The sequence below is a fragment of the Budorcas taxicolor genome, chromosome 2 (genome assembly GCF_023091745.1).
Source record: "Budorcas taxicolor isolate Tak-1 chromosome 2, Takin1.1, whole genome shotgun sequence".
Classification (NCBI taxonomy): Eukaryota; Metazoa; Chordata; class Mammalia; order Artiodactyla; family Bovidae; genus Budorcas; species Budorcas taxicolor.
The window spans coordinates 100,956,974-100,984,203 of NC_068911.1; the positions used below are offsets into that span (position 1 = coordinate 100,956,974).

A 27,230-nucleotide genomic window follows, 5' to 3' on the forward strand; every position below is an offset into this window, starting at 1 on the left:
GAATTTGTTCATAAATTTGCTGCAGTATTTATAGTCAGGACTAATATTTTTATGCATTTTAAACAGTTTCTTCTCCCCAGACTCCTTCTTCAGTAGATATAGTCTTACAGAGTTAGATGTGGGTCATCAATTTTTATGAAACCGCAGATTTAGCTTTGCTTCGATGATGACTCACAATCCATTTATAATAAGTTCTATGTACACACAGTTAAGTGAAGAAATTTAGAATTTCTCTGGATAATTCTGTAATCTCAGGTTGTACTAACATTATATAAACCTTCACAAAATTTAGTATTTATGCATCTATGTGTTGGGGTTTCAGATATTAATTACTCCATGATGCTTTAAAAAATAATACTTGACACACAGTAATAGCCACTTTACACGGTCTTCTCAGTTAGTGATTTTTCATGTTACTATCAGGAATGCAGGAATTGTACAATCAAGTCCAGCCACAGAAGGGAAAGTGAGGTCTCCGGTCCTCAGTGGCCCATGGCTCCTCCTGACACACAGTGACTTCCTAGACTTCTGCTACTCTGATTGACACGAATATGTACTCAGCCTCAAAAAGGGTCTCCCACTGACTATAGACTTGGGAAGAATCTTCCCAGGTGCTCTGGAGATTTCTGTGTTTTAAGTTCAGCTTCCTTAAGTATCCACTGATTACCTGCCTCTTCAGAAGACCCTGAAGGTCTCTACTAGTTATAGAACCCACACAAACTAGATATTCCCCAACCTTCAGGGAGTCTTATCCAGATTGGACAATTCTTCTCCATTCTCTCACTATTTTGGAAAAGTCCCCATAATCACGTACAAGTCTAGATTTTGGAACCTAATGCACTTTATTTCTCACCTGAAGGTCTGAAACCTTAAAACTTGAGGCTGCAAAGGTCTCTTAGGAGAAGGTGAAAAATATTACTTCTGTTCATTGGGCTAGTCACAAAACAAGTCCAACAAAATTTTTAAAAATCCACAGAGAAGTTAAAGTCTTACAATGCCCAGCTACATATTTACTTAGTATCTATATTTTTTCAAAATTTTTATTAAATGTTTCACAGTCAGGAAAATATATTTCATATAAATTCATCCATACCATTATAATGTTTTTTCTTTGTTTTTTGTTTTTTTTTAAATATGTTCCATCAGCACCATGTAATTGTGAAACATCAAAAGATGGGGATATATTACTGAAGGCTTGTGATTTCATCTTGCATGTTTTTCACTAGATGTCCAACACACATAAACAAAATTAAACACTTCCTTTTTCAAAATGCTATTCATGTGAAAGTAGACATCCTTATCCATGCTATTTCTCTCATGCTATAAGTTAGTGGATGCAGTTCTTGGTGGCTGAATATATCTCCACTATCCAGATATTTTTATGCTAATATCACTAGAGAATCAAATTAACTCTCTTAAAGATAGTCTTTCTCTACATTTACAGGCTTTTGATACTGTCTATATGTAATTAAGTGGTTAACATTACAGGCAGTTGATTTCTGTTTCCTTTCTAAAATCTAGAATGATGGGTTGCATTGTCAACAAACAAAAAAGTGAGCTGAACAGATGGCTAAAAAGCATAATTACATACAGGATATTCTTATACTGGGAACAAAAGAGAAAATTTGTAAGGATTACTTTTTGTATGAATGCTAACTGAATTAGTTTGTTAATTTCCAGCCAAAACAATAAAGAAACCAAAAACTTGGATCAACATAATTGTGTATCAGGTTAGTGGCAAACACAGAGAAGAACTATTTAAAGTGAACTTAAAATATATTTGACCTCTGTGTCCAGTATAACATATTGTAAGGACAAAAAGAAATGCAAAAAACCTTAAATTATATTCATGCATGTGTTTTTTAAATAACATTAGTTTTGCTAATTTGAAATCCATGTCTTAGACACTACAATAGTTCCAATGCAAAATTATTTTAATATTGCTAACACTCAAAATTTTTAAATAAAATAAAGGAGATATGAATGTAGAAAAAATGCAAGTAAATAAAAACCCTGTAATTAAATTCAAAAGTAACAGCTTGAGATCTTGATTTATCTTTCTCCTTTTTAAAATATATGTTTTTATCTCTGCCACTGAAAAATCCTAAAACCAATGACATCCCAGCTTTAAAGACTGTCTCTAGCAGTCATATCATGACCTCTAACTACATTACCCAATTAACAGAATCAAAACTCCTTTGAGAAACGTTTAATTCTAGATCTGTGAATGGAAATTGACAAAATGAGCCACTAACATCTTGTCAAGCCAGAAAACATGACTACTGGGATAGTGTCCAAAATACATAGGAGCAAAATTGCAGAATTTTCTACATACAAAAGGGACAATTTGAGCCTTAGGAAAAAAAAAAATGGCTGTAATGTATTGAAATATAATAACGTATACAAATATATATGTTGATAATAATATTTAAACAAAAAGCTCAATTGTTACTTTGGAGGTTTCTAAGTAACTTTATTAGTATTTACTTATCCAAATTCAAAATGTGAGACATTCTATAAAGCAAATGACCTGTTTTTCCCAAGTAGTAAATAGCATTCAAAAAAGAGTTATACATTAAAAGAAACTCAAATCAAATTCAATGTATAGGTTCTTTTAGATTTTTCTTTAACCAAACAGTATTTTTTTACAGTTGAGAAAATTAGGAAATTTTTAAAGTGGATTGGGAATAACTTGAAAATTTTTCTATTAATACCATGATAGTATTAATTTTCTGAAGCTATTGTCATTATGTTAAAGTTCAAATATAAATAAACTGGGAGAGAGTCTTGTGAAACATGAATAGCTAAGTGTGGATAATTGTTAAATATGTATGATGAGCACATGGGTTTTATTATTCTGTTCTCTCTGTTTTCTGTGTGTTAAGACGTCTAAGATGATGATTAAAAACCCCACAAATATAAACATAGACACATGCATCAACTGTATGCAATATATTATAAATCAAACGCTTCTGATGGTAGAAATAGTATCTAGAAGTGTTACCTTCTGTGTTATTGTCAATACAAATAGAATAGTGTCACTGATTATTGAGCTCTTTTACTTGAATTAGCCCTATTGCTGAGAAAAACATTAATTAATTCTACAAAATACACTGAGAAGTTATTATAATCATTGCATGGTATTAGATTCTTGATTCATAGACACTATTTCTATCCTGTGTATACGTGCGGGTACATACATGCTGTTGCTTTAGTCATGTCTAGCTCTTTGTAACTCTATGGACTGTAGCCCGCCAGGCTCCTCTGTTCATAGAATTCTCCAGGTAAGAATACTGGAATAGGTTGCCATAAATTACATAAAATTTTAATATATATTCCTCATTTTCTACATTTGCTACTTCATTCATTTGATCATTTATTCAGCAAATTTTAATGGAATACTTACTTATTAAATGTGTCCCAGGTACAGTAATGGACATGGAAAAAGAAAGTGGTGAACAAAATCTGAAATTTCTTCCTCATGACCAGTTCTATTTTTCCAATGTCATTCACCGTTACATAGCTCACCCCTTGGATACATCACATTTCTATTTATTCTTATGCATGAAAAATCTTTTCTTAGTTTCATTCTGTTTAAAATTCCTCTGTGAAGTCTTTCTTAAAACCCTTATGAACTCATGTTTTTAAAGCACAATCCTTTATTTTGACAGTATATTTTATTGAAATTGTTGGTTAAAATGCTGGACTTCTATTAGTCTATGAGTTTACATGGTCCCATAACTTCATGGGAAATAGATGGGGAAACAGTGTCAGACTTTATATTTTGGGGCCCAAAAATCACTGCAGATGGTGACTGCAGCCATGAAATTAAAAGATGCTTACTCCTTGGAAGAAAAGTTATGACCAGTCTAGATAGCATATTTAAAAGCAGAGACATTACTTTGCCAACAAAGGTCTGTCTAGTCAAGCTATGGTTTTTACAGTGGTCATGTATGGATGTGAGAGTTGGATTGTGAATAAAGCTGAGCACCAAAGAATTGATGCGTTTGAACTGTGGTGTTGGAGAAGACTCTTGAGAGTCCCTTGGACTGTAAGAATATCCAACCAGTTCATCCAAAAGGAGATCAGTCCTGGTGCTCATGTTGAAGCTGAAACTCCAATACTTTGGCCATCTCATGTGAAGAGTTGACTCATTGGAAAAGACCCTAATGCTGGGAAGGATTGGGGGCAGGAGGAGAAGGGGACAACAGAGGATGAGCCGGCTGGATGGCATCACCGACTCGATGGACGTGGGTTTGGGTAGACTCTGGGAGGTGGTGATGGACAGAGAGACCTGGCGTGCTGTGATTCATGGGGTCGAAAAGAGTCGGACACGACTGAGTGACTGAACTGAACTGAACTGAATTTACCAAATATGGGGAGGAATGATTCTTTTCTTTGCGTTATTATTTAAGAAACTCTTGCAGAACACTCAGGTTCAATCCCTGGGTCGGAAGACCACCTGGAGAAGGAAATGGCAACCCACTCCAGAATTCTTGCCCGGAGAATCCCATGGACAGGGGAGCCTAACAGTCTACAATCAGGGGAGCCTGACAGGCTACAGTCCATGCAGTCACAAAGAGTCTGACATCACAGTGAGTAACACTTAGCCAGTTTTACCAACATTATTATTTAAGAAACTCTAGTAAATGGTAAATCTTCAATACTTGGGAAAAGTAGGGGGAAGGAAAGAAGAAAACCACTTAAACAGCAGGCAGTCTAATTAAACTGTCATCAGCAAAGAGGAAACTATAGGAATTCAGAAAATAAGCTCTTGTTTCTTACATGGGATGAAACTGAGAAAAAGCAGGGAGTAATAGTTCATATGCTTCATTCACTGGAATTTTCACAAGCTGTAAGAGTGCTGCACCTTTTGTGAAAAAAACAGACAAGTAAATCTTGGCAAAAATAGAAATTTCTCAACAACAGAAAAATATAATTTCAGCAAGATATTTCACCGGAGCATCCCATTTCAACCAGAGTGGTCAGACCCAAGGAAAGTGAATTTCTAATTTCCCTTTCATTGATCTCATATAAAGAACTGAAAGGCCCCCAAAGGTATTACTACTATCTTGTTTGATTTCCAAATAAAATCTGAATGCTAGCTAGCCAAAAATGACAATTCTGACAGTTCATTTCACAGTTCTCTAAGAACAAATATCAGAAGAATGGAAAAGGAATATGAACAGCAAACAAAGTATTAAAGAACAAGGACAGAGGGAGAAAAGTGGGGAAAGGGGAAAGAAATAACACAAGGGGAAGTTTTGTTGCTGCAAGACAGAATTACCCTAGGATTTTTTCTTGTTTCACATTAATCTTTCCACCCCATTCCCAAGGAACTGGCTATACTGATTAGAAATATTTGTTAGCCTTTTTATTTCCCCACAATCATCATTGTCACTTCAGTTCAGTCACTTGGTCATGTCCAACTCTTTGTGACCCCATGGTCTGCAGCATGCCAGGCTTCCCTGTCAATCGCCAGCTCCCAGAGCTTGCTCAAACTCATGTCCATTGAGTTGGTGATGCCATCCAACTGTCTCATCCTCTGTTGTCCCTTTCTCCTCCTGCCTTCAATCTTTCCCAGTGTCAGGGTCTTTTCCAATGAGTCAGTTCTTCGCATCAAAGTATTGGAGCTTCGGCATCAGTGCTTCCAATGAATAGTCGACATTGATTTCCATTAGGATTGACTGGTTGGATCTCCTTGGAGTCCAAGGGACTCTCAAGAGTCTTCTCCAGCATCACAGTTCTAAAGCATCAATTCTTTAGCACTTAGCTTTCTTTATGGTCCAACTCTCACATCCATACATGACTACTGGAAAAACCATAGCTTTGATTAGACAAACTTTTGTTGGCAAAGTAATGTCTCTGCTTTTTACTATGCTGTCTAGGTTGGTCATAGCTTTTCTTCCAAGGAGCACATGTCTTTTAATTTCATGGCTGCAGTCACCATCTGCGGTGATTTTGGACCCCAAGAAAATAAAGTCTATCATTCTTTCCATTGTTTCCCCATCTATTTCATTAAGGGGTGGGACTGGATGCCATGATCTTCGTTTTTGAATGTTGAGTTTTAAACCAGCTTTTTCAACCTTCTCTTTCATCTTCATCGAGAGGTTCTCTGGTTCCTCTTCACTTTCTGCAATAAGGGTGGTTTCATCTGCATATCTGAGGTTATTGACATTTCTCATTGTCATTTATAACTATTAAAATTATATTACCCCATAACTGTCTGTCTGGAATATGATCCACTCAGAGCAACTTAATTACTTGATGAAGCCATGGGATTTATGTTCTTTTTATATTTCTCCATTTTATTATGACTAATAGAGACAAATGAAACTGGAAAATGATTATAATGGTTTATAGTGATGAGCTTAAGTGTGACCATCTGAGATTCTTGTATGTGTTTTTTGAGGTTGAAGACATTTATCTAAAATTTAAATTTTCATTATGTTTGTGTTGTTTTTTTCAGAGAAATTGTGAAACAAGTTGTTCCAAAGATCAGTTCCAGTGTTCCAATGGTCAGTGTATATTAGCAAAATGGAAATGTGATGGCCATGAAGACTGTAAATATGGAGAAGATGAGAAAAACTGTGAGCCAGGTAAAATGCTTGAGACACTATTTCATTTAAGTAATATTTTAACTCAGAATTTAAATTTCAGCAAAGATATGTATAAAACAGTAGTAAATAATGCGCATTTTGCTGTTTTTAAGTAATAATCTGAAATATCTGTAGATAAATTAATTGGTGTGCCTTTTGTATGTTTTGAAAGTGTTTTGGTAGGCAAGATTGGTATTATTTCCAGATACAAGCATTACTCCCCTAAATTTTATTTTCTGATCTCTATATTTTTCTATATGATTTGGAGTTGTTTTTCCAAGATAGTGGAATGAAAAAGGTTGAAACTATAAGTGTGGTAAAACTCAGGTTTCAATTCTGGAAATTAAGATTATTAAGTAGAATATAGAAGGTGCATTATTTCTTTTACATCTTGGTCCAAAATAAAAATTTAAGATTCAAAATAAGAGTATGCTGCTGCTGCTGCTAAGTCACTTCAGTCGTGTCCGACTCTGTGCGACCCCATAGATGGCAGCCCACCAGGCTCCCCCGTCCCTGGGATTCTCCAGGCAAGAACACTGGAGTGGGTTGCCATTTCCTTTTCCAATGCATGAAAGTGAAAAGTGAAAGTGAAATCGCTCAATTGTGTCTGACTTTAGCGACCCCATGGTCTACAGCCTACCAGGCTCCTCCATCCATGGGATTTTCCAGGCAAAAGAGTATAGGAGAAAAAATATCCAGTTCATATATTTCTATTCCTTAAACATGACTTAAAATATATATATATATATATATAAGGAGAAGGAAATGGAGAAGGAAATGGCAACCCACTCCAGTGTTCTTGCCTGGAGAATCCCAGGGACGGGGGAGCCTGGTGGGCTGCCGTCTATGGGGTCACACAGAGTCGGACACAACTGAAGTGACTTAGCAGCATATATATATAAATATAATTAGCTTTTATACTTGGGAATTTTAATAACATTATTCTACAGGAAAAAATACTGGGGAAGATCACTTTGTACTCTATCTATCTATCTATTTATATATATATATATATATATATATATATATATGGTTATGCGTAGTTTCATAGTGTAATAATTATTTTGAGGGACTAACTCAGAACTGCAGATACCTCACACACACTTTACTAATAGCCCAGGACCATGCCCATGGTTCACATTGCTAATTGATCATATCTTTGTTCTTACTGAATTCAGACATAGTCCCAGACTCATTAATACAAATCCCTAGGCAACCACTGCCAATTAAAAGGAATTAAAACCTAAGGAAAAAGCTTTTTAGCATCCCTGGACTAAGCAATTTATTCCACAAAGCCATTACGTAAGTATATTTGGCTACCTAGTAATCTAATATAAGGCCAAGAACCCCAGAATTTGAATGCAGGCTTAACAAACTGAAGCCCCTCAACAGAGAAAGTTGTCATCATTCCTGTGTTAATTAATTACATCAGGTATTGGCTATAACTTATTTATCTACAATTTAAATTGTTTCCATATCATAAAAGAATTGCTTCAAATTTTACAGACTCTGCTAATTATACATATGTTCATATTTAAAACCCCAGGTTAAAAAAAAAACTTCTCAAAACTTATATAAATATGATATTTTTTTCAAAATAGCCAAATAGATATCATGGGGTCTATGAGACCACACCAAGATTTTCACTTTTAGTTTTATACAGTGCATATATTAATTAATATCCTCAAAGTTTACTAAATCCTATTACAATTTTGAAAATAATTTGAGGCTTTTTTTATTTTAAATAGATTTCAGATTATAAGAGAATACATTTAACTCTTCAAAAATCAAAGTAATAGAGGATATAGAGAGGTCCACCCCCCACCCCGGCCCTTTTTTTCTTTAGTGAGTTGAATACTTATGAACAGACCATTACATCATGAGGTATATTTCAGTTCAGTTCAGTTCAGTTCAGTTCAGTTCAGTCGCTCAGTCGTGTCCGACTCTTTGCGACCCCATGAATCGCAGCACGCCAGGCCTCCCTGTCCATCACCAACTCCCGGAGTTCACTCAGACTCATGTCCATCGAGTCCGTGATGCCATCCAGCCATCTCATCCTCTGTCGTCCCCTTCTCCTCCTGCCCCCAATCTCTCCCAGCATCAGAGTCTTTTCCAATGAGTCAACTCTTCGCATAAGGTGGCCAAGGTACTGGAGTTTCAGTTTCAGCATCATTCCTTCCAAAGAAATCCCAGGGCTGATCTCCTTCAGAATGGACTGGTTAGATCTCCTTGCAGTCCAAGGGACTCTCAAGAGTCTTCTCCAGCACCACAGTTCAAAAGCATCAATTCTTCGGCATTCTGCCTTCTTCACAGTCCAACTCTCACATCCATACATGACCACAGGAAAAACCATAGCCTTAACTAGATGGACCTTAGTCAACAAAGTAATGTTTATGCTTTTGAATATGCTATCTAGGTTGGTCTTAACTTTTCTTCCAAGGAGTAAGCATCTTTTAATTTCATGGCTGCAATCACTATCTGCAGTGATTTTGGAGCCCCCCAAAATAAAGTCTGACACTGTTTCCACTGTTTCCCCATCTATTTCCCATAAAGTAATGGGACCAGATGCCATGATCTTCGTTTCTGAATGTTGAGCTTTAAGCCAACTTTTTCACTTTCCTCTTTCACTTTCATCAAGAGGCTTTTTAGTTCCTCTTCACTTTCTGCCATAAGGGTGGTGTCATCTGCATATTTAATACAATACAAAAATATTGTAAAGCTTATTTTAAGTCAGTGTTTAATATCAGATGTTGAATATAATTCAGTGTAAACTATTTTTATTACTATCTGTAATTTTCATATGCTTATTTATGCTTTTATCTGTCAACATTCATTCTGTTCACTAAATCTAAATCTCAACTTTATACTCAGCTTCTCCTACTTGCTCGTCAAGTGAATATATATGTGCCAGTGGGGGATGCATTTCAGCGTCTTTGAAATGTAATGGAGACTATGACTGTGCTGATGGTTCAGATGAGGTAAAATCTATCTTTTTATTAAAATCTCTGAATTATGTGAATTAGATATGAGAAAGCAAATGTAATAAGCAACAGAGAGACAGAATCTTGATTCTTAGCACTGTCTAAAATGTCAAGACAAGAACATTGAATACAATAATTTCAGCAAATGCCTGAATCTTCATGCTGCCCATAGACTAAACTGTATTGTCATTTGCAGAGGCGATATTCATTAATTAAAAATAAAACAAAGCCCACATAGCATAACAAATCTCCACTATTGTTAGTTGCATGTTTACTTTGCTTGTGACTATATCATTATCAGTAGTTAAAACTGCAGCACCCATTTGTATTTGAACAGATGGACTGTGTGACTGAGTGTAAGGAAGATCAGTTTCGATGCAGAAATAAAGCCCACTGTATTCCAATTAGATGGCTTTGTGATGGAATTCATGACTGTGTGGATGGCAGTGACGAAGAGAACTGTGACAGAGGTAAGGTACTATTGCATATGTGTGTCTACAAATGAGAGAATGGGAGTTAAGATGCTGTGCAGAATATTTACATCATGTGCTAAAGGCAGAGGATAAGATAATTAAAGTGATTCTCCTTTTCTAGTTTCATTACATAATGGCAGTGATGTTTTAGTCTCTAAGTCGTGTCTGACTCTTGCGATCCTACACACTGTAGCCCACCAAGCTCCTCAAGCCATGGGATTTCCTGGGCAAGAATATTGGCATGGGTAACCATTTCCTTCTCCAGGGGATCTTCCTGATCCAAGGATCAAACCTCCTGCATTGCAAGCAAATTCTTTATTGACTGGCCCACCAGGAAAGCCTCTCAACACATAATACAGAGTTCTAAATAAGCAAAATCTGGATGATTTTCAGACAAGAATATAAATCCATTTTCATGTATCAAACACAACTAAAATGCAAGTGTGTTTTGAGTATCTATCTTGAGTATGACATTGGACTAGATGTTGGATTAGGGATGGAAATGAGAGAAGAGGTCAAGGAACATAGCCACTATAGCCATTCCTACCAAAGTATTTTCTGGGCACGTTTCTCTCCCACATTGCTTGCCTTGTTTCTGAAAGAATAGAAACAACATATGGTATATTACATCACACATGCTAATATGCTAGATCATAGATAGGTTGTAGGTTGGGCCCCAAATTTGTTTCTTGCCATATGGTTGAGAAAACGACCTACATTATTTGAAGTCTGGAAGAAACTTTTGATTTTATAGTATCATTCTTTTCTAGTTATGTGAAAATATTTCCTGACATATAACTTTTTAGTTGCAAATCACCACATTAAATTATTGCTATTTTACAGTTAATAAGAGGAAAGCAAAGAAATTGTAGGGTGAATCTTAAAATGGCCATGAATTATAGCATTCTTATTAATTTCATAATGTTAGAAATACTAATTAACACAATTTATTTTTACTTATAAGATCCTCTAAACTTTACATTTTAGAATATTTGAAACATCATCAACAGAGATGATGTTAGTATTGATACATGTTGTAAAGCATTTTGACAGGCACTCTGTTTATAAAGTTTAAATAGATCTAAAATATTTACTTCTATAAATATATAGTCACTCAAGGAAAAAATATCTTCTACCTTCTTTAATATTAGATCAAACCTTTATGATTTACTACATTTCTATTCCAAATCTGATAAAGTATTATTATATCAGCAGAAGAAATCCTAGTTCTTATTTGGAATCTGCAGTGCATTATAGAAAATCATAAAAGATTAAACTTCCATAATAGCTGTTTCTACTTTTGCTTAAGTTCTCACACTCGCTGTCTGTAATTGGTTACTCTGGAGAAAGCAAGCTTTGTGAACACTCTGGGACCAAAACCTCATAGTCGAGGACTTTAGGTCCAAGATGAACTTTCTTATCATTTAGTATTCTCATTAATAAATTCCATCCCCTCAGCTTCAGTCACTCACCGGTCTTGTTCTTTTCCTCATTTTTCCTGTCTAGACTTATTGGTGACCCAGTTGGTCACCAATGCATCCTACTCACTGCTGCTATGTTCATCTTGTGTAAGTGTAACTCTGATTATGTCAATCTTCTCTCAAAGCTCTTCTTGGTTAGATACAAATATCATAATCTGGCAGTCAGGGTTATGAGAGAATGATCCCATTTCACCTTCTGTATCATTCAACTAAACTTCCCTGTTGCAATATGTTTCTGTACAAACAAAATGTCGAAATGCATTCCAGGCAGCAGAATCATTATGTTCAAAGTCACAGAGGTAAGGGAAACTTGATCCATTTAGGAGCCACAAGTAATTGAAAAGTCATGCTATGGAACTTAGCTTTAATATTACACATATTGAGGCATTTTCCAAGGCTTTTAGGAGTTTTCTAATATTAAAAAAGGAAAGGGTGATAAGATTTGAACTATGTAATAGCACAGAGAATTGGCTGAGATGATGGGGAGCAAGAAATCTTGTTTCTTATTTAATCTCCATGAGTGTTTCCATATTCATGTTTTAATACTATCAAGCCCAGCACCAGTTCTTCAAGAACTGTAGAAATACCTGGAGAGTGAATCTGTACCTGGGAGGGTGCAGAGTGGGGGACAATTATGTTAGAATTTAGTTACTTTTTAAATATTGGATTTCATACAAATGTGTTTAAACAAAGAATTCTAGGTTAAAAAATCAAACATTAAAGTAAAACATTAAACATTATAGCTTTTGAAATCTGGTATAACTTTCAATTTTAAAATGGCTCAATTAAATATTTAAACTTACTGACTAAAAATCAGAGCTGAAGGCTTTGAATTAAACCATTAAAAATATATCAAATTTTCTCTCCCCTCTCTATGGCTCCATCTAACATTTCCTGGATTCCTTGCTCCCAGGTAATTAAATATCAGTGAAATATTTTGATGGTTTGATCCTATATGGATATGACCAAGTTCAAATTTCTAGCATTTGATTGCTTCCAGGAACTGGTTTAAGTATTGGATAAAAACACTTCAAGACACTGAAGAAATAAAATGCCAGAATATACAGCTCTTCTGTTACATGTTACTTCCATTCATCTTAAAAATGGACACATGAGCTAACAGGGGCTAAGTGTTGGGGGGTTGAAGGTAAGAGAGCTACCTTCATGGAACATTTTCCTTGTGAATCAATTTTACTGGTTTACTTTAAAAGGAAAGGAACCCCAAATATTATGGGATTAAAAGCAGCATTCACATTTTTAAAGGTAGAACATGTTGCCTCAAGGAAATTTGGTGTTTGTTTTGGCCTGAGCTTTCAAACTTTACTCTTTATACCAATTTTGATGGAAAAGATAGTCTTTTTTTGCAGTTATTAGCTTCTAATAATTTAAGCTTATCTCAACCCTAATTAAGATGAGAACTCTTGATTCTTATTTTCTGTGATGATATGTTTGTCCAGATTTCTATGAAAATGCCAAGAGCTCAATTAAAATTAGAAACAGGTTATTATTAATTACATTGCTTGCTTCTATTTTTCTAATAACCTCCCATTGAGCTGATCAAGAATATGACTAAGAAACTGGAATTTTAATCCATTAATTTTTTTAAATTATGCCAGTTCTAAATTGTTTATGTGCGCTTCCTGCAATTTCACAATATGCTTTTTAAGTTAGGGTATCTTGGAACCCCTTGATGCATTTGTTTGAAATGCAAATTTTTCCTAGTAAAATGGGAAGCCTTTAGTAAATTATCATAAAACCTTTGCCTTTGTGTTACAATTATGATTTAATATGCATTTTTCCTCTTAATAAAAATAGTCGCATGTCCGACACTCTTATGGGGACAATTATTCAGTTCAGTTCAGTCGCTCAGTCGTGTCCGACTCTTTGCGACCCTATGAATCGCAGCATGCCAGGCCTCCCTGTCCGTCACCAACTCCCGGAGTTCACTCAGACTCACGTCCATCGAGTCCATGATGCCATCCAGCCAATCATCCTTGGTTGTCCCCTTCTCCTCCTGCCCCCAATCCCTCCCATTATCAGAGTCTTTTCCAATGAGTCAACTCTTTGCATGAGGTGACCAAAGTACTGGAGCTTCAGCTTTAGCATCATTCCTTCCAAAGAAATCCCAGGGTTGATCTCCTTCAGAATGGACTGGTTGGATCTCCTTGCAGTCCAAGGGACTCTCAAGAGTCTTCTCCAACACCACAGTTCAAAAGCATCCATTCTTCAGTGCTCAGCCTTCTTCACAGTCCAACTCTCACATCCATATATGACCACAGGAAAAACTATAGCCTTGACTAGACAGACCTTAGTCGGCAAAGTAATGTCTCTGCTTTTCAATATGCTATCTAGGTTGGTCATAACTTTTCCTCCAAGGAGTAAGCGTCTTTTAATTTCATGGCGGCAGTCACAATCTGCAGTGATTTGGGAGCCCCAAAAAATAAAGTCTGACACTGTTTCCACTGTTTCCCCATCTATTTCCCATGAAGTGATAGGACTGGATGCCATGATCTTCATTTTCTGAATGTTGAGCTTTAAGCCAACACTTTTGCTCTCCTCTTTCACTTTCATCAAGAGGCTTTTTAGCTCCTGTTCACTTTCTGCCATAAGGGTGGTGTCATCTGCATATCTGAGGTTACTGATATTTCTCCTGGCAATCTTGATTCCAGCTTGTGTTTCTTCCAGTCCAGCGTTTCTCATGATGTACTCTGCATATAAGTTAAATAAGCAGGGTGACAATATACAGCCTTGACATACTCCTTTTCCTATTTGGAACCAGTCTGTTGTTCCATGTCCATATCTAACCATTGCTTCCTGACCTGCAAACAGATTTCTCAAGAGGCAAGTTAGGTGGTCTGGTATTCCCATCTCTTTCAGAATTTTCCAGTTTATTGTGATCCACACAGTCAAAGGCTTTGGCATAGTCAATAAAGCAGAAATGGATGTTTTTCTGGAACTCTGGAACTCTCTTGCTTTTTCCATGATCCAGCGGATGTTGGCAATTTGATCTCTGGTTCCTCTGTCTTTTCTAAAACCAGCTTGAACATCAGGGAATTCATGGTTCACGTATTGCTGAAGCCTGGCTTGGAGAATTTTGAGCATTACTTTACTAGCATGTGAGATGAGTGCAATTGTGCGGTAGTTTGAGCATTCTTTTGCATTGCCTTTCTTTGGAATTGGAATGAAAACTCACCTTTTCCAGTCCCGTGGCCACTGCTGAGTTTTCCAAATTTGCTGGCATATTGAGTGCAGCACTTTCACAGCATCATCTTCCAGGATTTGAAACAGCTCAACTGGAATTCCATCACCTCCACTAGCTTTGTTCGTAGTGATGCTTTCTAAGGCCCACTTGACTTCACATTCCAAGATGTCTGGCTCTAGATTAGTGATCACATCATCATGATTATCTGGGTCATGAAGATCCTTTTTGTACAGTTCTTCTGTGTATTCTTGCCACCTCTTCTTAATATCTTCTGCTTCTGTGAGGTTCATACCATTTCTGTCCTTTATCGAGCCCATCTTTGCATGAAATGTTCCCTTGGTATCTCTAATTTCCTTAAAGAGATGTCTTGTCTTTCCCATTCTGTTGTTTTCCTCTATTTCTTTGCATTGATCACTGAGGAAGGCTTTCTTATCTCTCCTTGCTATTCTTTGGAACTCTGCATTCAGATGCTTATATCTTTTCTTTTCTCCTTTGCTTTTCACCTCTCTACTTTTCACAGCTATTTGTAAGGCCTCCCCAGACAGCCATTTTGCTTTTTTGCATTTCTTTTCCATGGGAATGGTCTTGATCCATCTCTCCAGTACAGTGTCACAAACCTCATTCCATAGTTCATCAGGCACTCTATCTATCAGATCTAGGCCCTTAAATCTATTTCTCACTTCCACTGTATAATCATAAGGGATTTGATTTAGGTCATACCTGAATGGTCTAGTGGTTTTCCCTATTTTCTTCAATTTGAGTCTGAATTTGGTAATAAGGAATTCATGATCTGAGCCACAGTCATCTCCTGGTCTTGTTTTTGCTGACTGTATAGAGCTTCTCTATATTTGGCTGCAAAGAATATAATCAATCTGATTTCGGTGTTGACCATCTGGTGATGTCCATGTGTAGAATCCTCTCTTGTTTTGTTGGGAGAGGGTGTTTGCTATGACCAGTGCATTTTCTTGGCAAAACTCTATTAGTCTTTGCCCTGCTTCATTCCACATTCCAAGGTCAAATCTGTGTGTTACTCTAGGTGTTTCTTGACTTCCTACTTTTGCATTCCAGTCCCCTATAATTAAAAGGACATTTTTTGGTAGTGTTAGTTGTAAAAGGTCTTGTAGGTCTTCATAAAACCGTTCAACTTCAGTTTCTTCAGCTTTACTGGTTGGGGCATAGAGTTGAATAACTGTGGTTTTAAATGGTTTGCCTTGGAGACAAACAGAGACTATTCTGTCGTTTTTGAGATTGCATCCAAGTACTGCATTTCGGACTCTTTTGTTGACCATGATGGCTACTCCATTTCTTCTGAGGGATTCCTGCCCGCAGTAGTAGATATAATGGTCATCTGAGTTAAATTCACCCATTCCAGTCCATTTTAGTTCGCTGATTCCTAGACTGTCGACGTTCACCCTTGCCATCTCTTGTTTGACCACTTTCAATTTGCCTTGATTCATGGACCTGACATTTCAGGTTCCTATGCAATATTGCTCTTTACAGCATCGGATCTTGCTTCTATCACCAGTCATATCCACAACTGGATATTCTTTTTGCTTTGGCTCTATCCCTTCATTCTTTCTGGAGTTATTTCTACACTTATCTCCAGGTGCATATTGGGCATCTAATGACCTGGGAGTTCCTCTTTTGGTATCCTATCATTTTGCCTTTTCATACTGTTCATGGGGTTCTCAAGGCAAGAATACTGAAGTGGCTTGTCATTCCCTTTTCCTGGGAACTCATATATCTCATGTTTTTCTTTTTAACAAGACCAGTGTGCTACCAAACTTTTTTTTTGAATAAGCAAAGGATGTTCACAAATTCTATTTGAATTTCATACATTTTAGAATGGAAAATGTGATGAGATTTTGTCATTAGAATCTTTATCCCAAAAGAATACAACTCTATTTCATATCCTGTGGATTTTGATACTGAATTAAGCCAATACTTACCTCATACCACTATTCATGTCCCTAATACTAAAGATTTTTCTTGTTATCTTTTTTCTCTGTTTTCAGACACTTATTAAATGACAATATGTTTTCTTGTGTTGATTTTGATGATTGAGATTATTTTAAGGTTTCAGTTCAGTTCAGTTCAGTTGCTCAGTCGTGTCCGACTCTTTGCGACCCCATGAATCACACCACACCAAGCCTCCCTGTCCATCACCAACTCCTGGAGTTCACTCAGACTCACGTCCATCGAGTCAGGGATGCCATCCAGCCATTTCATCCTCTGTCGTCCCCTTCTCCTCCTGCCCCCATCCCTCCCAGCATCAGAGTCTTTTCCAATGAGTCAACTCTTCACATGAGGTGGCCAAAGTACTGGAGTTTCAGCTTCAGCATCAGTCCTTCCAATGAACACCCAGGCCTGATCTCCTTCAGAATGGACTGGTTGGATCTCCTTGCAGTCCAAGGGACTCTCAAGAGTCTTCTCCAAAACCCCAGTTCAAAAGCATCAATTCTTTGGTGCTCAGCTTTCTTCACAGTCCAATTCTCACATCCATACATGACCACTGAAAAAACCATAGCCTTGACTAGATGAACCTTTGTTGGCAAAGTAATGTCTCTGCTTTTAAATATGCTGTCTAGGTTGGTCGTAACTTTTCTTCCAAGGAGTAACCGTCTTTTAATTTCAAAGCTGAACATTTGGAGTAGGAAATGGCAACCCACTCCAGTATTTTTTTTTTTTTGCCAAGAAAATCCCATGGACATAGGAACCTGGAAGGCTACAGTCCATAAGGTCTCAAAAAGTCAGACATGTCTGAGTTTTCTGAGCATGTTTAGTTGAACATTGCAAGTGTTTGAAAGAAAGGGGCATCCCATTGCCAGATATTGAACTGTCAGAAGTCTCACATGATGATATTCATCATGCTGGGCTCACTAAGGACTTGAATTTATCTGTATCTTAGAGTTTGTTAGTACTCAAGGATGTCACTGTGAGCTGTACCAGTTCTGTCAAGTATTTTTTTAGGAAAACCCAACAGTTATGATTGATAGCATCATAAATTCTTGGTCTCAGCTTGAACTATCATTCAAGATTCTAAGCAATCTACCTATATATTTTTAATCATCTCTCTCTATCATTAATCCTACCAGGTTTTTAAAAAGTTGATTTTCTTTCTCACATTCTACTTCACAGCAGCAGTAAAAATCATGAGCTTATTTTAACATCTGGACACAAAATTTATTAAGCTACCTATTTGTATGCCTAGCCCTTCTTCTCTGTTAAAATAGATTTGTCTTATCTCTATTCTAAGGATAATCCTTTTACTTGTTAGATCTCAAATCCTTCACACTTTCTTGATTCTCAGAGAACTCATATGAATTACCTTTTCTCTCTGCTATACCCTCAACCTTACTTTATTTGCTGAATTTTTCTCAGAAACATTTGTATACCTGTTTAGATATCTATTTTACCTCATCCAAGCAATCAAGCTGTCTGACTTACCCAACTTCCTCTTTTCTTCCTTCCCTTTAAGGCCAAAATTTGGAACTATTACTTCTGTATATATGATAACCAACTACAAACATTTCTCTGAACCACCACCACTTCACTAAATCTACTGTCTTAGCATTATTTATATGTGCTAACTATTACCTTCTTGTTCAAACACTTTTCAGATATTTCTCTAACCACTATGGCTACTTCTCAGCCTTTTTTTGTAGATTTTGCTTTATTCATTCAACCTTTCAATGCTAATTTCCTCTGTGTTATCTTTAAATTTCAAGTAACATCTATATTCTGATCATTCTCAACTATGCATTTACAGGTCAGAAACCTTTCCTGTATTTTAGACACATTTATCCACTAGCCTGTTAAATATCACCAAATGGTTGTCTTACCAGTAACTTAAATGGATTATGTCATTAGTTTCCACTAATACTGATCCAAATGCTATGCTCTTTGATTTATTGAACAATGCCAGCACTCACCAAATGGTCCGAATAAACCAAAAATTGAGTCCTGTGTTTGACTGCTCATCTCCTTTTACCCCTCATCAAGTTTATCATCAGATCCTGAGGATTCTGCCTCCTGAAGAGTTCTCAAATATATCAACAGCTACTCTAAATCAAGTTACCATCAGTTCTTTTCTGATTGACTGCAAGCCTTCTTCAAACTGGTCTTTTTTCTTGTCTTAGCCTTACTCTCCCTGTTTTCATGTTTAAACTTTCCACATTGTAGCTAAAGTTGTCATTCTAAAACCCAAATCTGATTTTGTCCTCATTTCCTAAAGTAAATCTTTGCTACTGAAAGTGAATTACTAGAGATTTGTGTGCAAGTCAAAGCTCAAAAGAATAAGAGCTTATTGACCCTAACAAGCTTAGGGTTATTATTCTCTCTAAAGTACATCCACAAGATGAACAATACTTCTTTCTTGGAATTTTCTAGGCTTGCAAGGATGAGCAGTATCACTCTGCAGCTCTATGTTTTAATAAACATATCCATTTTTAACATGTCAACATCTTAAACCATCAAATCTTGCCAATATGGAAACAGTATTTTTTATGTTATATATGAAATTTATGTTGGTAGTATAAGTCTCTGAAGGCAATCATTTATCTTCATTTTACATTCCCATCAAATTTCTTTGTGTTGTTTCCCCAGGTACTCTTTGAAAATATGATCTTATAAATCTTAATCATACCTCTTTTATAACATATGAAGATGTTAAGCTCCATAGAAATTAATACACTTTTCCAAAGCAAAACAAAGCAAGTTATTAACTCCCTAACCATTGCTGTTTCTGCTATATATTGCTATGTATCTAGACATATATAACTAAAGTTTATTTGTACTCTGTGTCCTTTACTTGTGGTAGGTGTATTCAGTTTAAAGTTTGAATGTCCTTTCTTGCTGCTTTCTGTTTAATTTTAAAAAGAGCAAGAATGCAAATATTTTAAAAATGTTCACAAAGGAGTTCCCTGAAGGCCCGGTAATTAAGACTCTGAGCTTCCAATGCAGGGGGTATGGGTTCAGTCTCTGGTCTGGTCAAGGAACTAAGATCCCACATGTCATGTGGTACAGCCAAAAAATTAAATTGAGGGTAAAGATATATTCTTTAAAAATAAATTAAAAATGCTTGTAAGAGTATTCTATAGTACAGTGTTTAGAAGAATAACTAGTTCCCTGGTGTCTCAGATGTTAAATAACCCGTCTGCAATGCAGGAGACCTGGGTTCAGTCCTTGGGTTGGGAAGATGCCCTAGAGGAGGTCACGGCAACCCACTCCAGTATTCTTGCCTGGAGAATCGCCATGAACAGAGGAGCATGGTGGGCTACAGTTCCTGGGTCGCAAAGAGTCAGACACAACTGAGTGACTAAGCACACGGCACAGTATTCCATCACATCACCAACTTCTGCATGCACGCATGCATTATAAGTTGCTTCGGTCATGCCTGACTCTTTGTGACGCTATGGACTGTAGCCCGCCAGGCTCCTCTGTCTCTGGGATTCTCAGGCAAGAATGTTGAAGTGGGTCCCCCTGCCCTCCTCTAGAAGAGCTTCCCGACCCAGGGATCGAACCCACCAACTTCTAATTGTTATGAAATTAGTAGTTTCTCTATGACTATAAAAACATTTTACTGTTTTTTCTGGCTTAAATGATTCAGTTTGTCAGTTTTCAGATACACATGAATTATTAAAATAGCTTTGAAAATAACTTTTCTTCTCAGAAGAGCATAAGTTTTGGTAATGAAAATTAGTGCTATTTAAAACATAAGTTTCTTTACACTCAATAATGTAAAAATGATGTGAAATGGAAGGAAATTTATATTTAAGGAAACTTTATTCTAGCAACTTCTCTGGTGGTCCAGTGACTAAGACTCAATGCTCGCATTACAGGGGGCCCAGGTTTGATCCCTGGTCAAGGAACTAGATTCTACATGCTGCGACCATGACACAGGACAGCCAAATAAAAAACAAGTAATTTTTTTTGAAAAAGGAAACTTTATTCTATCATCTTATTCTCAATATTCTGTAAAGACAATATGATACATGTGAGGGTAATATCAGATTGCTTTGAAAAATTGACAGTGAATACTGTTTTTAAAAAGCTTGGATGTATAATATTTTACAGGAAAAAAAATCAGGAAGTGAGACACTTTTACTGTGCTAAGAATTAGAGGAATATGTGTTTTGCTGACTGGAATTAATTATGCTGTATATCTGTCTTTTGTTTTAAAATGAAGGAGGAAATATATGTAGAGCAGATGAGTTCCTTTGCAACAATTCACTTTGCAAACTGCATTTCTGGGTGTGTGATGGAGAAGACGACTGTGGAGACAACTCTGATGAAGCCCCTGACATGTGTGGTATGGCATTTCCCATGGCTCTAGATTGTACTCTCCTCCCCTGACATAGTGCGCCAGCATGATTCAATGATATGATGAGGTGAACCACAAATTCTGGCATCCTGGGGTTAGGTAGATAACGTGTAACCACAGATACAGCTTTTGCTCAAATAATAATAACCCTCCTCAGATTTTACGACTTTGAGAGCCCTCTTAAATCTGAACTTGCACATGTCAACACTACTTAAAAGACAGATTATGGACTGTCTAGGAGGATTTAGAGTAGTTCACCTTTTAAATTGAGTAAGGTTCATATAAAGACTTAAGCTTTATACCCAATTGATGTTTTAGCTTAAAACAAATTTTTTGACAAATATGGAAAAAAAAATGTGCATAATCACATTCTTTCACAAATCACCCACTACTGAGACTGGTTATTCAAAGAAGGGAGATAAATGTGCATAGAGATATACAGACATTATCTATCTATTTATCTGTATCTATCTATGGCAACCTAATCCAGTATTCTAGCCTGGAGAACCCCATGGAGTGAGGAGCCTGGCAGACTACAGTCCATAGGGTTACAAAGAGTCAGACAAGACTGAAGAGACAGCACGTGCACACACACACACACACACACACACACACACACACACATCTATCTTTCTATCTATCTGTGTCTATCTATCTATCTATCTATCTGAGGGCTTCCCAGGTGGCTTAGATGGTAAAAAATCTGCCTGCAATGTGGGAGACCGGAGTTCAATCCCTGGGTCAGGAAGATCCCTTGAAGAAGCAAATGGCTACCCATTCCAATATTCTTCTCTGGGGAATTCCATGCATGCAGGAGCCTGGCAAGCTACAGTTCTTAGAATCACAAAGAGTCAGACGTGACTGAGCAACTAACACTTTCACATCTATCTATTTACCTATCTATCATCTATCTGTCTTGTTACAAGAGTTAGGCAGATAACTGCATTTAGGAGTTATTTAACATTTAAATCTGAAAAATCTTAAAATTTATTTTGAAGTCAAATTCAAGTTATTTCTGACTGACAATTGTCACAAGCATGATTATGCAACCAACAACTCTAAGTGCACAGCTTTAGATCACCAAATTAAACAATTTCCTGTATTTGGTAAATATTGTCATTCTTAATGTCATTCTTTGTTTCTAATCAACATAGAAAAGAAATTTAACCTAGTTTAAAGAAAAATGCTACTGCTTTGGATATAAATATAAATATTCACATAAGGTGATTTAAAGAAAACATAGCATAAATACATGTACTTATATGTATTTATATTCCATGTTCTATTTGGTAAATCAAGCTAAACTAATTTTTTATAGATGTTGATATTGACTCGGTTGAATAAAAAGCTCTAAAACAAGGAGGCGGCTTTATTTTAAACATGTTTTAAAACTTGAAAAAGATAGTGTTTGGAGAATTGTTATCTACAGATACCCCTGATAAGTAATGTAACTAAATATCAATTTCAGTTCTTCTACATAAGAAGTGAATTCTAGAGAATCACCAGAGATAATATTATTTCTGAATCATAATACTTGAAAAAAATATTTCAAGTGTTTTACTTGAAATTTTTTCAAATTTAAAAATATTTCAGAGTTTACCAATATGAGCCAGAAACTATTATTTTTAATAAAATATGCTTTTTCCCTCTATTCTGTATTCCATTTCAGCACAAAAACTAGTGAGTGGAATAGAATTTGTTTGGAAACTAATTAACCATATGGGGCTCCAGATCACAGCCTGCAGATCCATTTCCAGGGCCAGGAAGTGATTCTAAAGGACATGCTGCACAACTGTTGGAAAACTTGTATACATCCAGCTTAATTCTGTGAATGTTTTTGCATTCCCCTCAATCATAAGTTTCAACACTGAGTCAAGTTTTTATGTGATGGAGACTGTACTAAGTAATTGGAATAAAAACAAAATATGATTTCTTTGACAAGGAGATCAATTTCTGGTTGGAAAATAATAATTTCCAGGTATTATATTTCAAGCAATAGTAGAATAAAGACAAGGCATAGAGGGATAAAATGAACTCTGCCTAAAAGAGAATTAAAAAAAGTAGACTGAAATACACCATAGGTATAGAAAACAGTGTGGGGGGAAGTATCATTCATTCATTTAACAGTTGTTAAACTAGAGATAATGATTGTTTTTGGTGATATAATGATAAGAGAAACAGATATGGATCCTACTTCACAGAGCTGAGAATGTAGTGGAAGATGAATATTAATGATCACAAAATACATAGTTATAAACTACAATATATGTGCTGAAAGAAGTATAATAAATTATACAAATATAGAATTTTGGAGTTTTAGTCTATATAAGGTTTTATTCAGTCTCACTTTATGAGAAGTAACATTTGAGTTTGAGTCTGAGAGATTCATAGCTGCCAAGTAGGTGAAAGGGATGGAGTGGAAATGAATGACAATATTTTAGGCAAAGGAAACAAGATATAGAAAGGCCCTGAGATAAAGCAAACCACAGTTTACTGCAGGAGTTGAAAGATATGTGTGCTTGGAGAATACAGAGCATGGTAGATAATGGACACAACCGAACTAACAAGAGAGATCCGTGAAACCTTGTGAGTCTGGGGAGGGATTTTTAGATTTAGCTTGGAACTAACTGAAAATATTATAGAGCTTTAGGTAGAGGAGGCACAGGGTCATATTTCTATTTCACAGGTATTGGATAGAAAGAGGCAAGAATAGATAAGACAATTGCAGAACTCAAGGCAAGCTATGCTGGTAGCTTGGATTAAGATAATGACAGCACATGATGGCCAAGTATTCACAATTTGATTGTGATTTAAAAAGCTAAATGAATTGGATTAAATAATGGATTGGACATAGGAAGAGAAAGAGAAAGGAAGTTGGCAAGTGTAATTTTTAGGCTGTTTTTGCTTGTACATTTGAATACCTGGGGAACACAGGAAAAGGAAGTTTTACAAGTAAAGATTAGAAGTCTGGCTTGGATGTATTTGAGAAGACATTAAGTACAGATCACAAGGAGATGCTAGATGTCTGGTTCTAGAGCTTAAAGAGCTGGTCTAGAAATATAAATGTGAGGGTCAGCAGAAAATGTAGTAGTAAATTCTATGGAATTTGTAAGATTCAGGCAGAAAGGGAGTAAAACATAAAAGAAAGGAATTAAGATAGAATATCAAGGGCCACCAAACATCTAAATAAATATGAGTAGCAAGAAGAGACAGGTGAGTAATAACAAGATGATTAGAAAAAAAAAAAATGAAGAACAATAAGAAAAATACCAAGGTAATAAAATGTTGCAAAAAAGATGAAATGGTTCCTGAAGAGGTAGGGAAAATTGAGTTTCAGAGCAAGTTAAAACAATCAGTTTTATATGAGGGTAGTGACCCCTTGAAGAGCTGAATCATTGGAAAAGACCCTGATGCTGGGAAAGATTGAACACGAAAGGGAGAAGGGAACCTATTGATGGTTAGAAGCATCACTCACCCAGTGAATACTAATCTGAGCAAACTTCAGGACATAGTGAAGGACAGGGAAGCCTGGGGCACTTCAGTCCATGGGGTAGCAAAAAATTGGACACGACTTAACAATTGAACAACAACAACAAAAGTGACCCCTTGAAATAAGTTGATAGATTATATGTATATGCAGATATTTAATGATATAATAATTTTTATCTTTTTATTTCCACTTATTTGTGTATAGTAAGGAAGTAGGGAGACTTGAAAGGAACATAGATTGAATCACTATTGATTCAAAGGGACATTATGTATAAAAAATATAGATATAAATGAGTGATTTCCAAGCAGTGTTCAGGGCCTATCTGGCATTGATAAATATTCATATTTCTGATAGCAGTCAGCATTGCAGTATGATTATCTACAACATTCCTAGGCTTCCCAAATGTACACATTGGGATAGCAGATGGCTTCATTTACCTGTTTGGGGATTCTGTTAGATAATTAAGAAGGATAAAAACAAAAGTGTCAGAGAATGCAGATCATTTAGACTAAGTATTAGTACTTAGAAAAATGTCCAAAATATAATAGGTTATCAATATCAAATAAGTAAATTAAGAAATAGAATATGGTACATTTAAATGACTACTACATGTTATAGAATGTAAATTACCCCTCAGTAAAGCTATTAAAATCATAAAAACAAATAGAATTTAGAATCTAATATCAGCAGAAAGGGAAATAAAAAGAAAAAAGGCACTGGTGAATAGGGAAGAGTTAGACATATCAAGGGACTAATGTTTCAGGTAAGACTGAAAAAGTGTCCTTAATGAGACTGGTTGAATTAAGAAGTTGAATAATTGAAGATTGTGGTCTGAATTTGGATCATTAAAATCAGTGGCTTTGTAAATGAAACAATTGGAAATAACACCTTGAGCTATATCAGTAAGTGTTTCTTATCTGCAAGCAACAGGAACTGTCATTGGCTGAATTAAGATAAATTTGTCAAAGTCCACCCGTGTGCACAACATTCTAGAAGAATGGATGGCCTAGCTGGATTATAGTAAAAGAATATGTGGTATGAAAAATTCAGGAAGCTAAAAGGTGCATTTATTGGCTGGTTTTCTCATATGGATTTTGATGTCACCTAGGAAACTGGAATACTTTGGATAGAGGTAAAGAACTGTGAGGAAAGGTGCTACAAACTTCAGTGAATTGGGAGGGGGTGATGTTTATAAGATTGATGAGAAAATAATGCAAGAAAAAAAAAAAAGCATAACCAAATTCATGGACCTCAAAATAACAGGTTTTAGTTTATTTTTTAAAAAGGAATGTGAATATATAATAGCAGAGTTCTGGAAGCTATAGTAGAAAACTGAGATAATGTGAGATTTGAGCAATTTTACAGCAGCAGTTTAAGGGGCTCTGCAGGGCTGGAGAAACCGTGTGTTCAGAGGCCTGTGTACAGTTGATAACAGACCAGTTGCATCCCTTATGAAGGTAATCAGGAGACAGATCTGGAGGTTTGCTTCTCCACATTCTGATACCGTGAGCTAAAGGGAACAAGGTTAAGGGAGTCTTAGTGGGCTAATGCATTTCCCAACTGCCTACAGTGCAGGAGACACCAGAGATATGGGTTGGATTCCTGAGTTGGGAAGGTCCCCTGGAGGAATACATGGCTACCCACTCCAGTATGCTTGCCTGGAGAATCACATGGACAGAGGAGCCTGGTGGGCTACAGTCCATAGGTCGCAGAGTTGAATGCGACTGAGAACAGTGAGTGAGCACCAGAGTCAATCCTAAAACCCTGAAGGGGAGGAACTCTGCTTAGAATATGAACCAAATTTTAATTAAAGCAAGAAGGTCAGGCAAAAAAGGAATGTGGCATATTTAAGGAGCTAATAAAGTGGTATTGCTAGAATCCTGGGTGACAAGGGATGAGTCTGTAGGAGTGGCATGGACAAGATAATTAGTCTATTATGCCACATAAAGTACCATACATTTTATTCTGGAAGTGACAAATAACTATGAAAGAAATGATCAGATTACTGTTCTGGTAGCTTTGGGAGGATTTTACATTGAACAGTGAAACAGACGTTAAGGACTCTACTGCAGTCATCTCTGTAAGAAAGACTGGTGAGCTGAGCTACTGGAGTTGTAACTGGTGTGCATGGAGACTGTTGCAGCCACACGTGCAGATAGTGGAGTGCAGTGCGTTACACCGGCGGGCCCAAGGCAGAGTCTCCTCTTAGCCAAGGACCCTGCCCAGCATTTGTGAAAATCTTCTATACCCCGTGTGTACGAGTCTGAATTCACCACTCCAAATTCCTTGCTGCTGCTGCTGCTGCTAAGTCGCTTCAGTCGTGTCCGACTCTGTGCGACCCCATAGACAGCAGCCCACCAGGCTCCCCTGTCCCTGGGATTCTCCAGGCAAAAACACTGGAGTGGGTTGCCATTTCCTTCTCCAATTCATGAAAGTGAAAAGTCAAAGTGAAATCGCTCAGTCGTGTCCGACTCTTTGCAATCCCATGGACTGCAGACCATCAGGCTCCTCTGCCCATGTGATTTTCCAGGCAAAAGTACTGGAGTGGGGTGCCACTGCCTTCTCCCCAAATTCCTTGAGACTTACATAAACCAAGGAAAATACAATCCCAATAACCCCATCATTCATGTGCTATGTGCTCATGTGCTCAAACAGTCAAACAATTAGCCAATAATCAATAAA

General features: G+C 36.6%; 1 protein-coding gene across 1 annotated transcript in view; it reads left to right on the forward strand.

The window, feature by feature from the left end:
* The window catches only part of LRP1B (LDL receptor related protein 1B), a 1,834,206-nt gene that overhangs the window by 1,637,182 nt on the left and 169,794 nt on the right, over positions 1 to 27,230 (forward strand). Inside the window, exons 69-72 of the mRNA XM_052653145.1 lie at positions 6,470 to 6,599; positions 9,471 to 9,577; positions 9,918 to 10,050; positions 20,924 to 21,046. Of these exons, the coding sequence (XP_052509105.1) occupies positions 6,470 to 6,599; positions 9,471 to 9,577; positions 9,918 to 10,050; positions 20,924 to 21,046 (493 nt within the window). The remainder of the gene's footprint in view (positions 1 to 6,469; positions 6,600 to 9,470; positions 9,578 to 9,917; positions 10,051 to 20,923; positions 21,047 to 27,230) is intronic.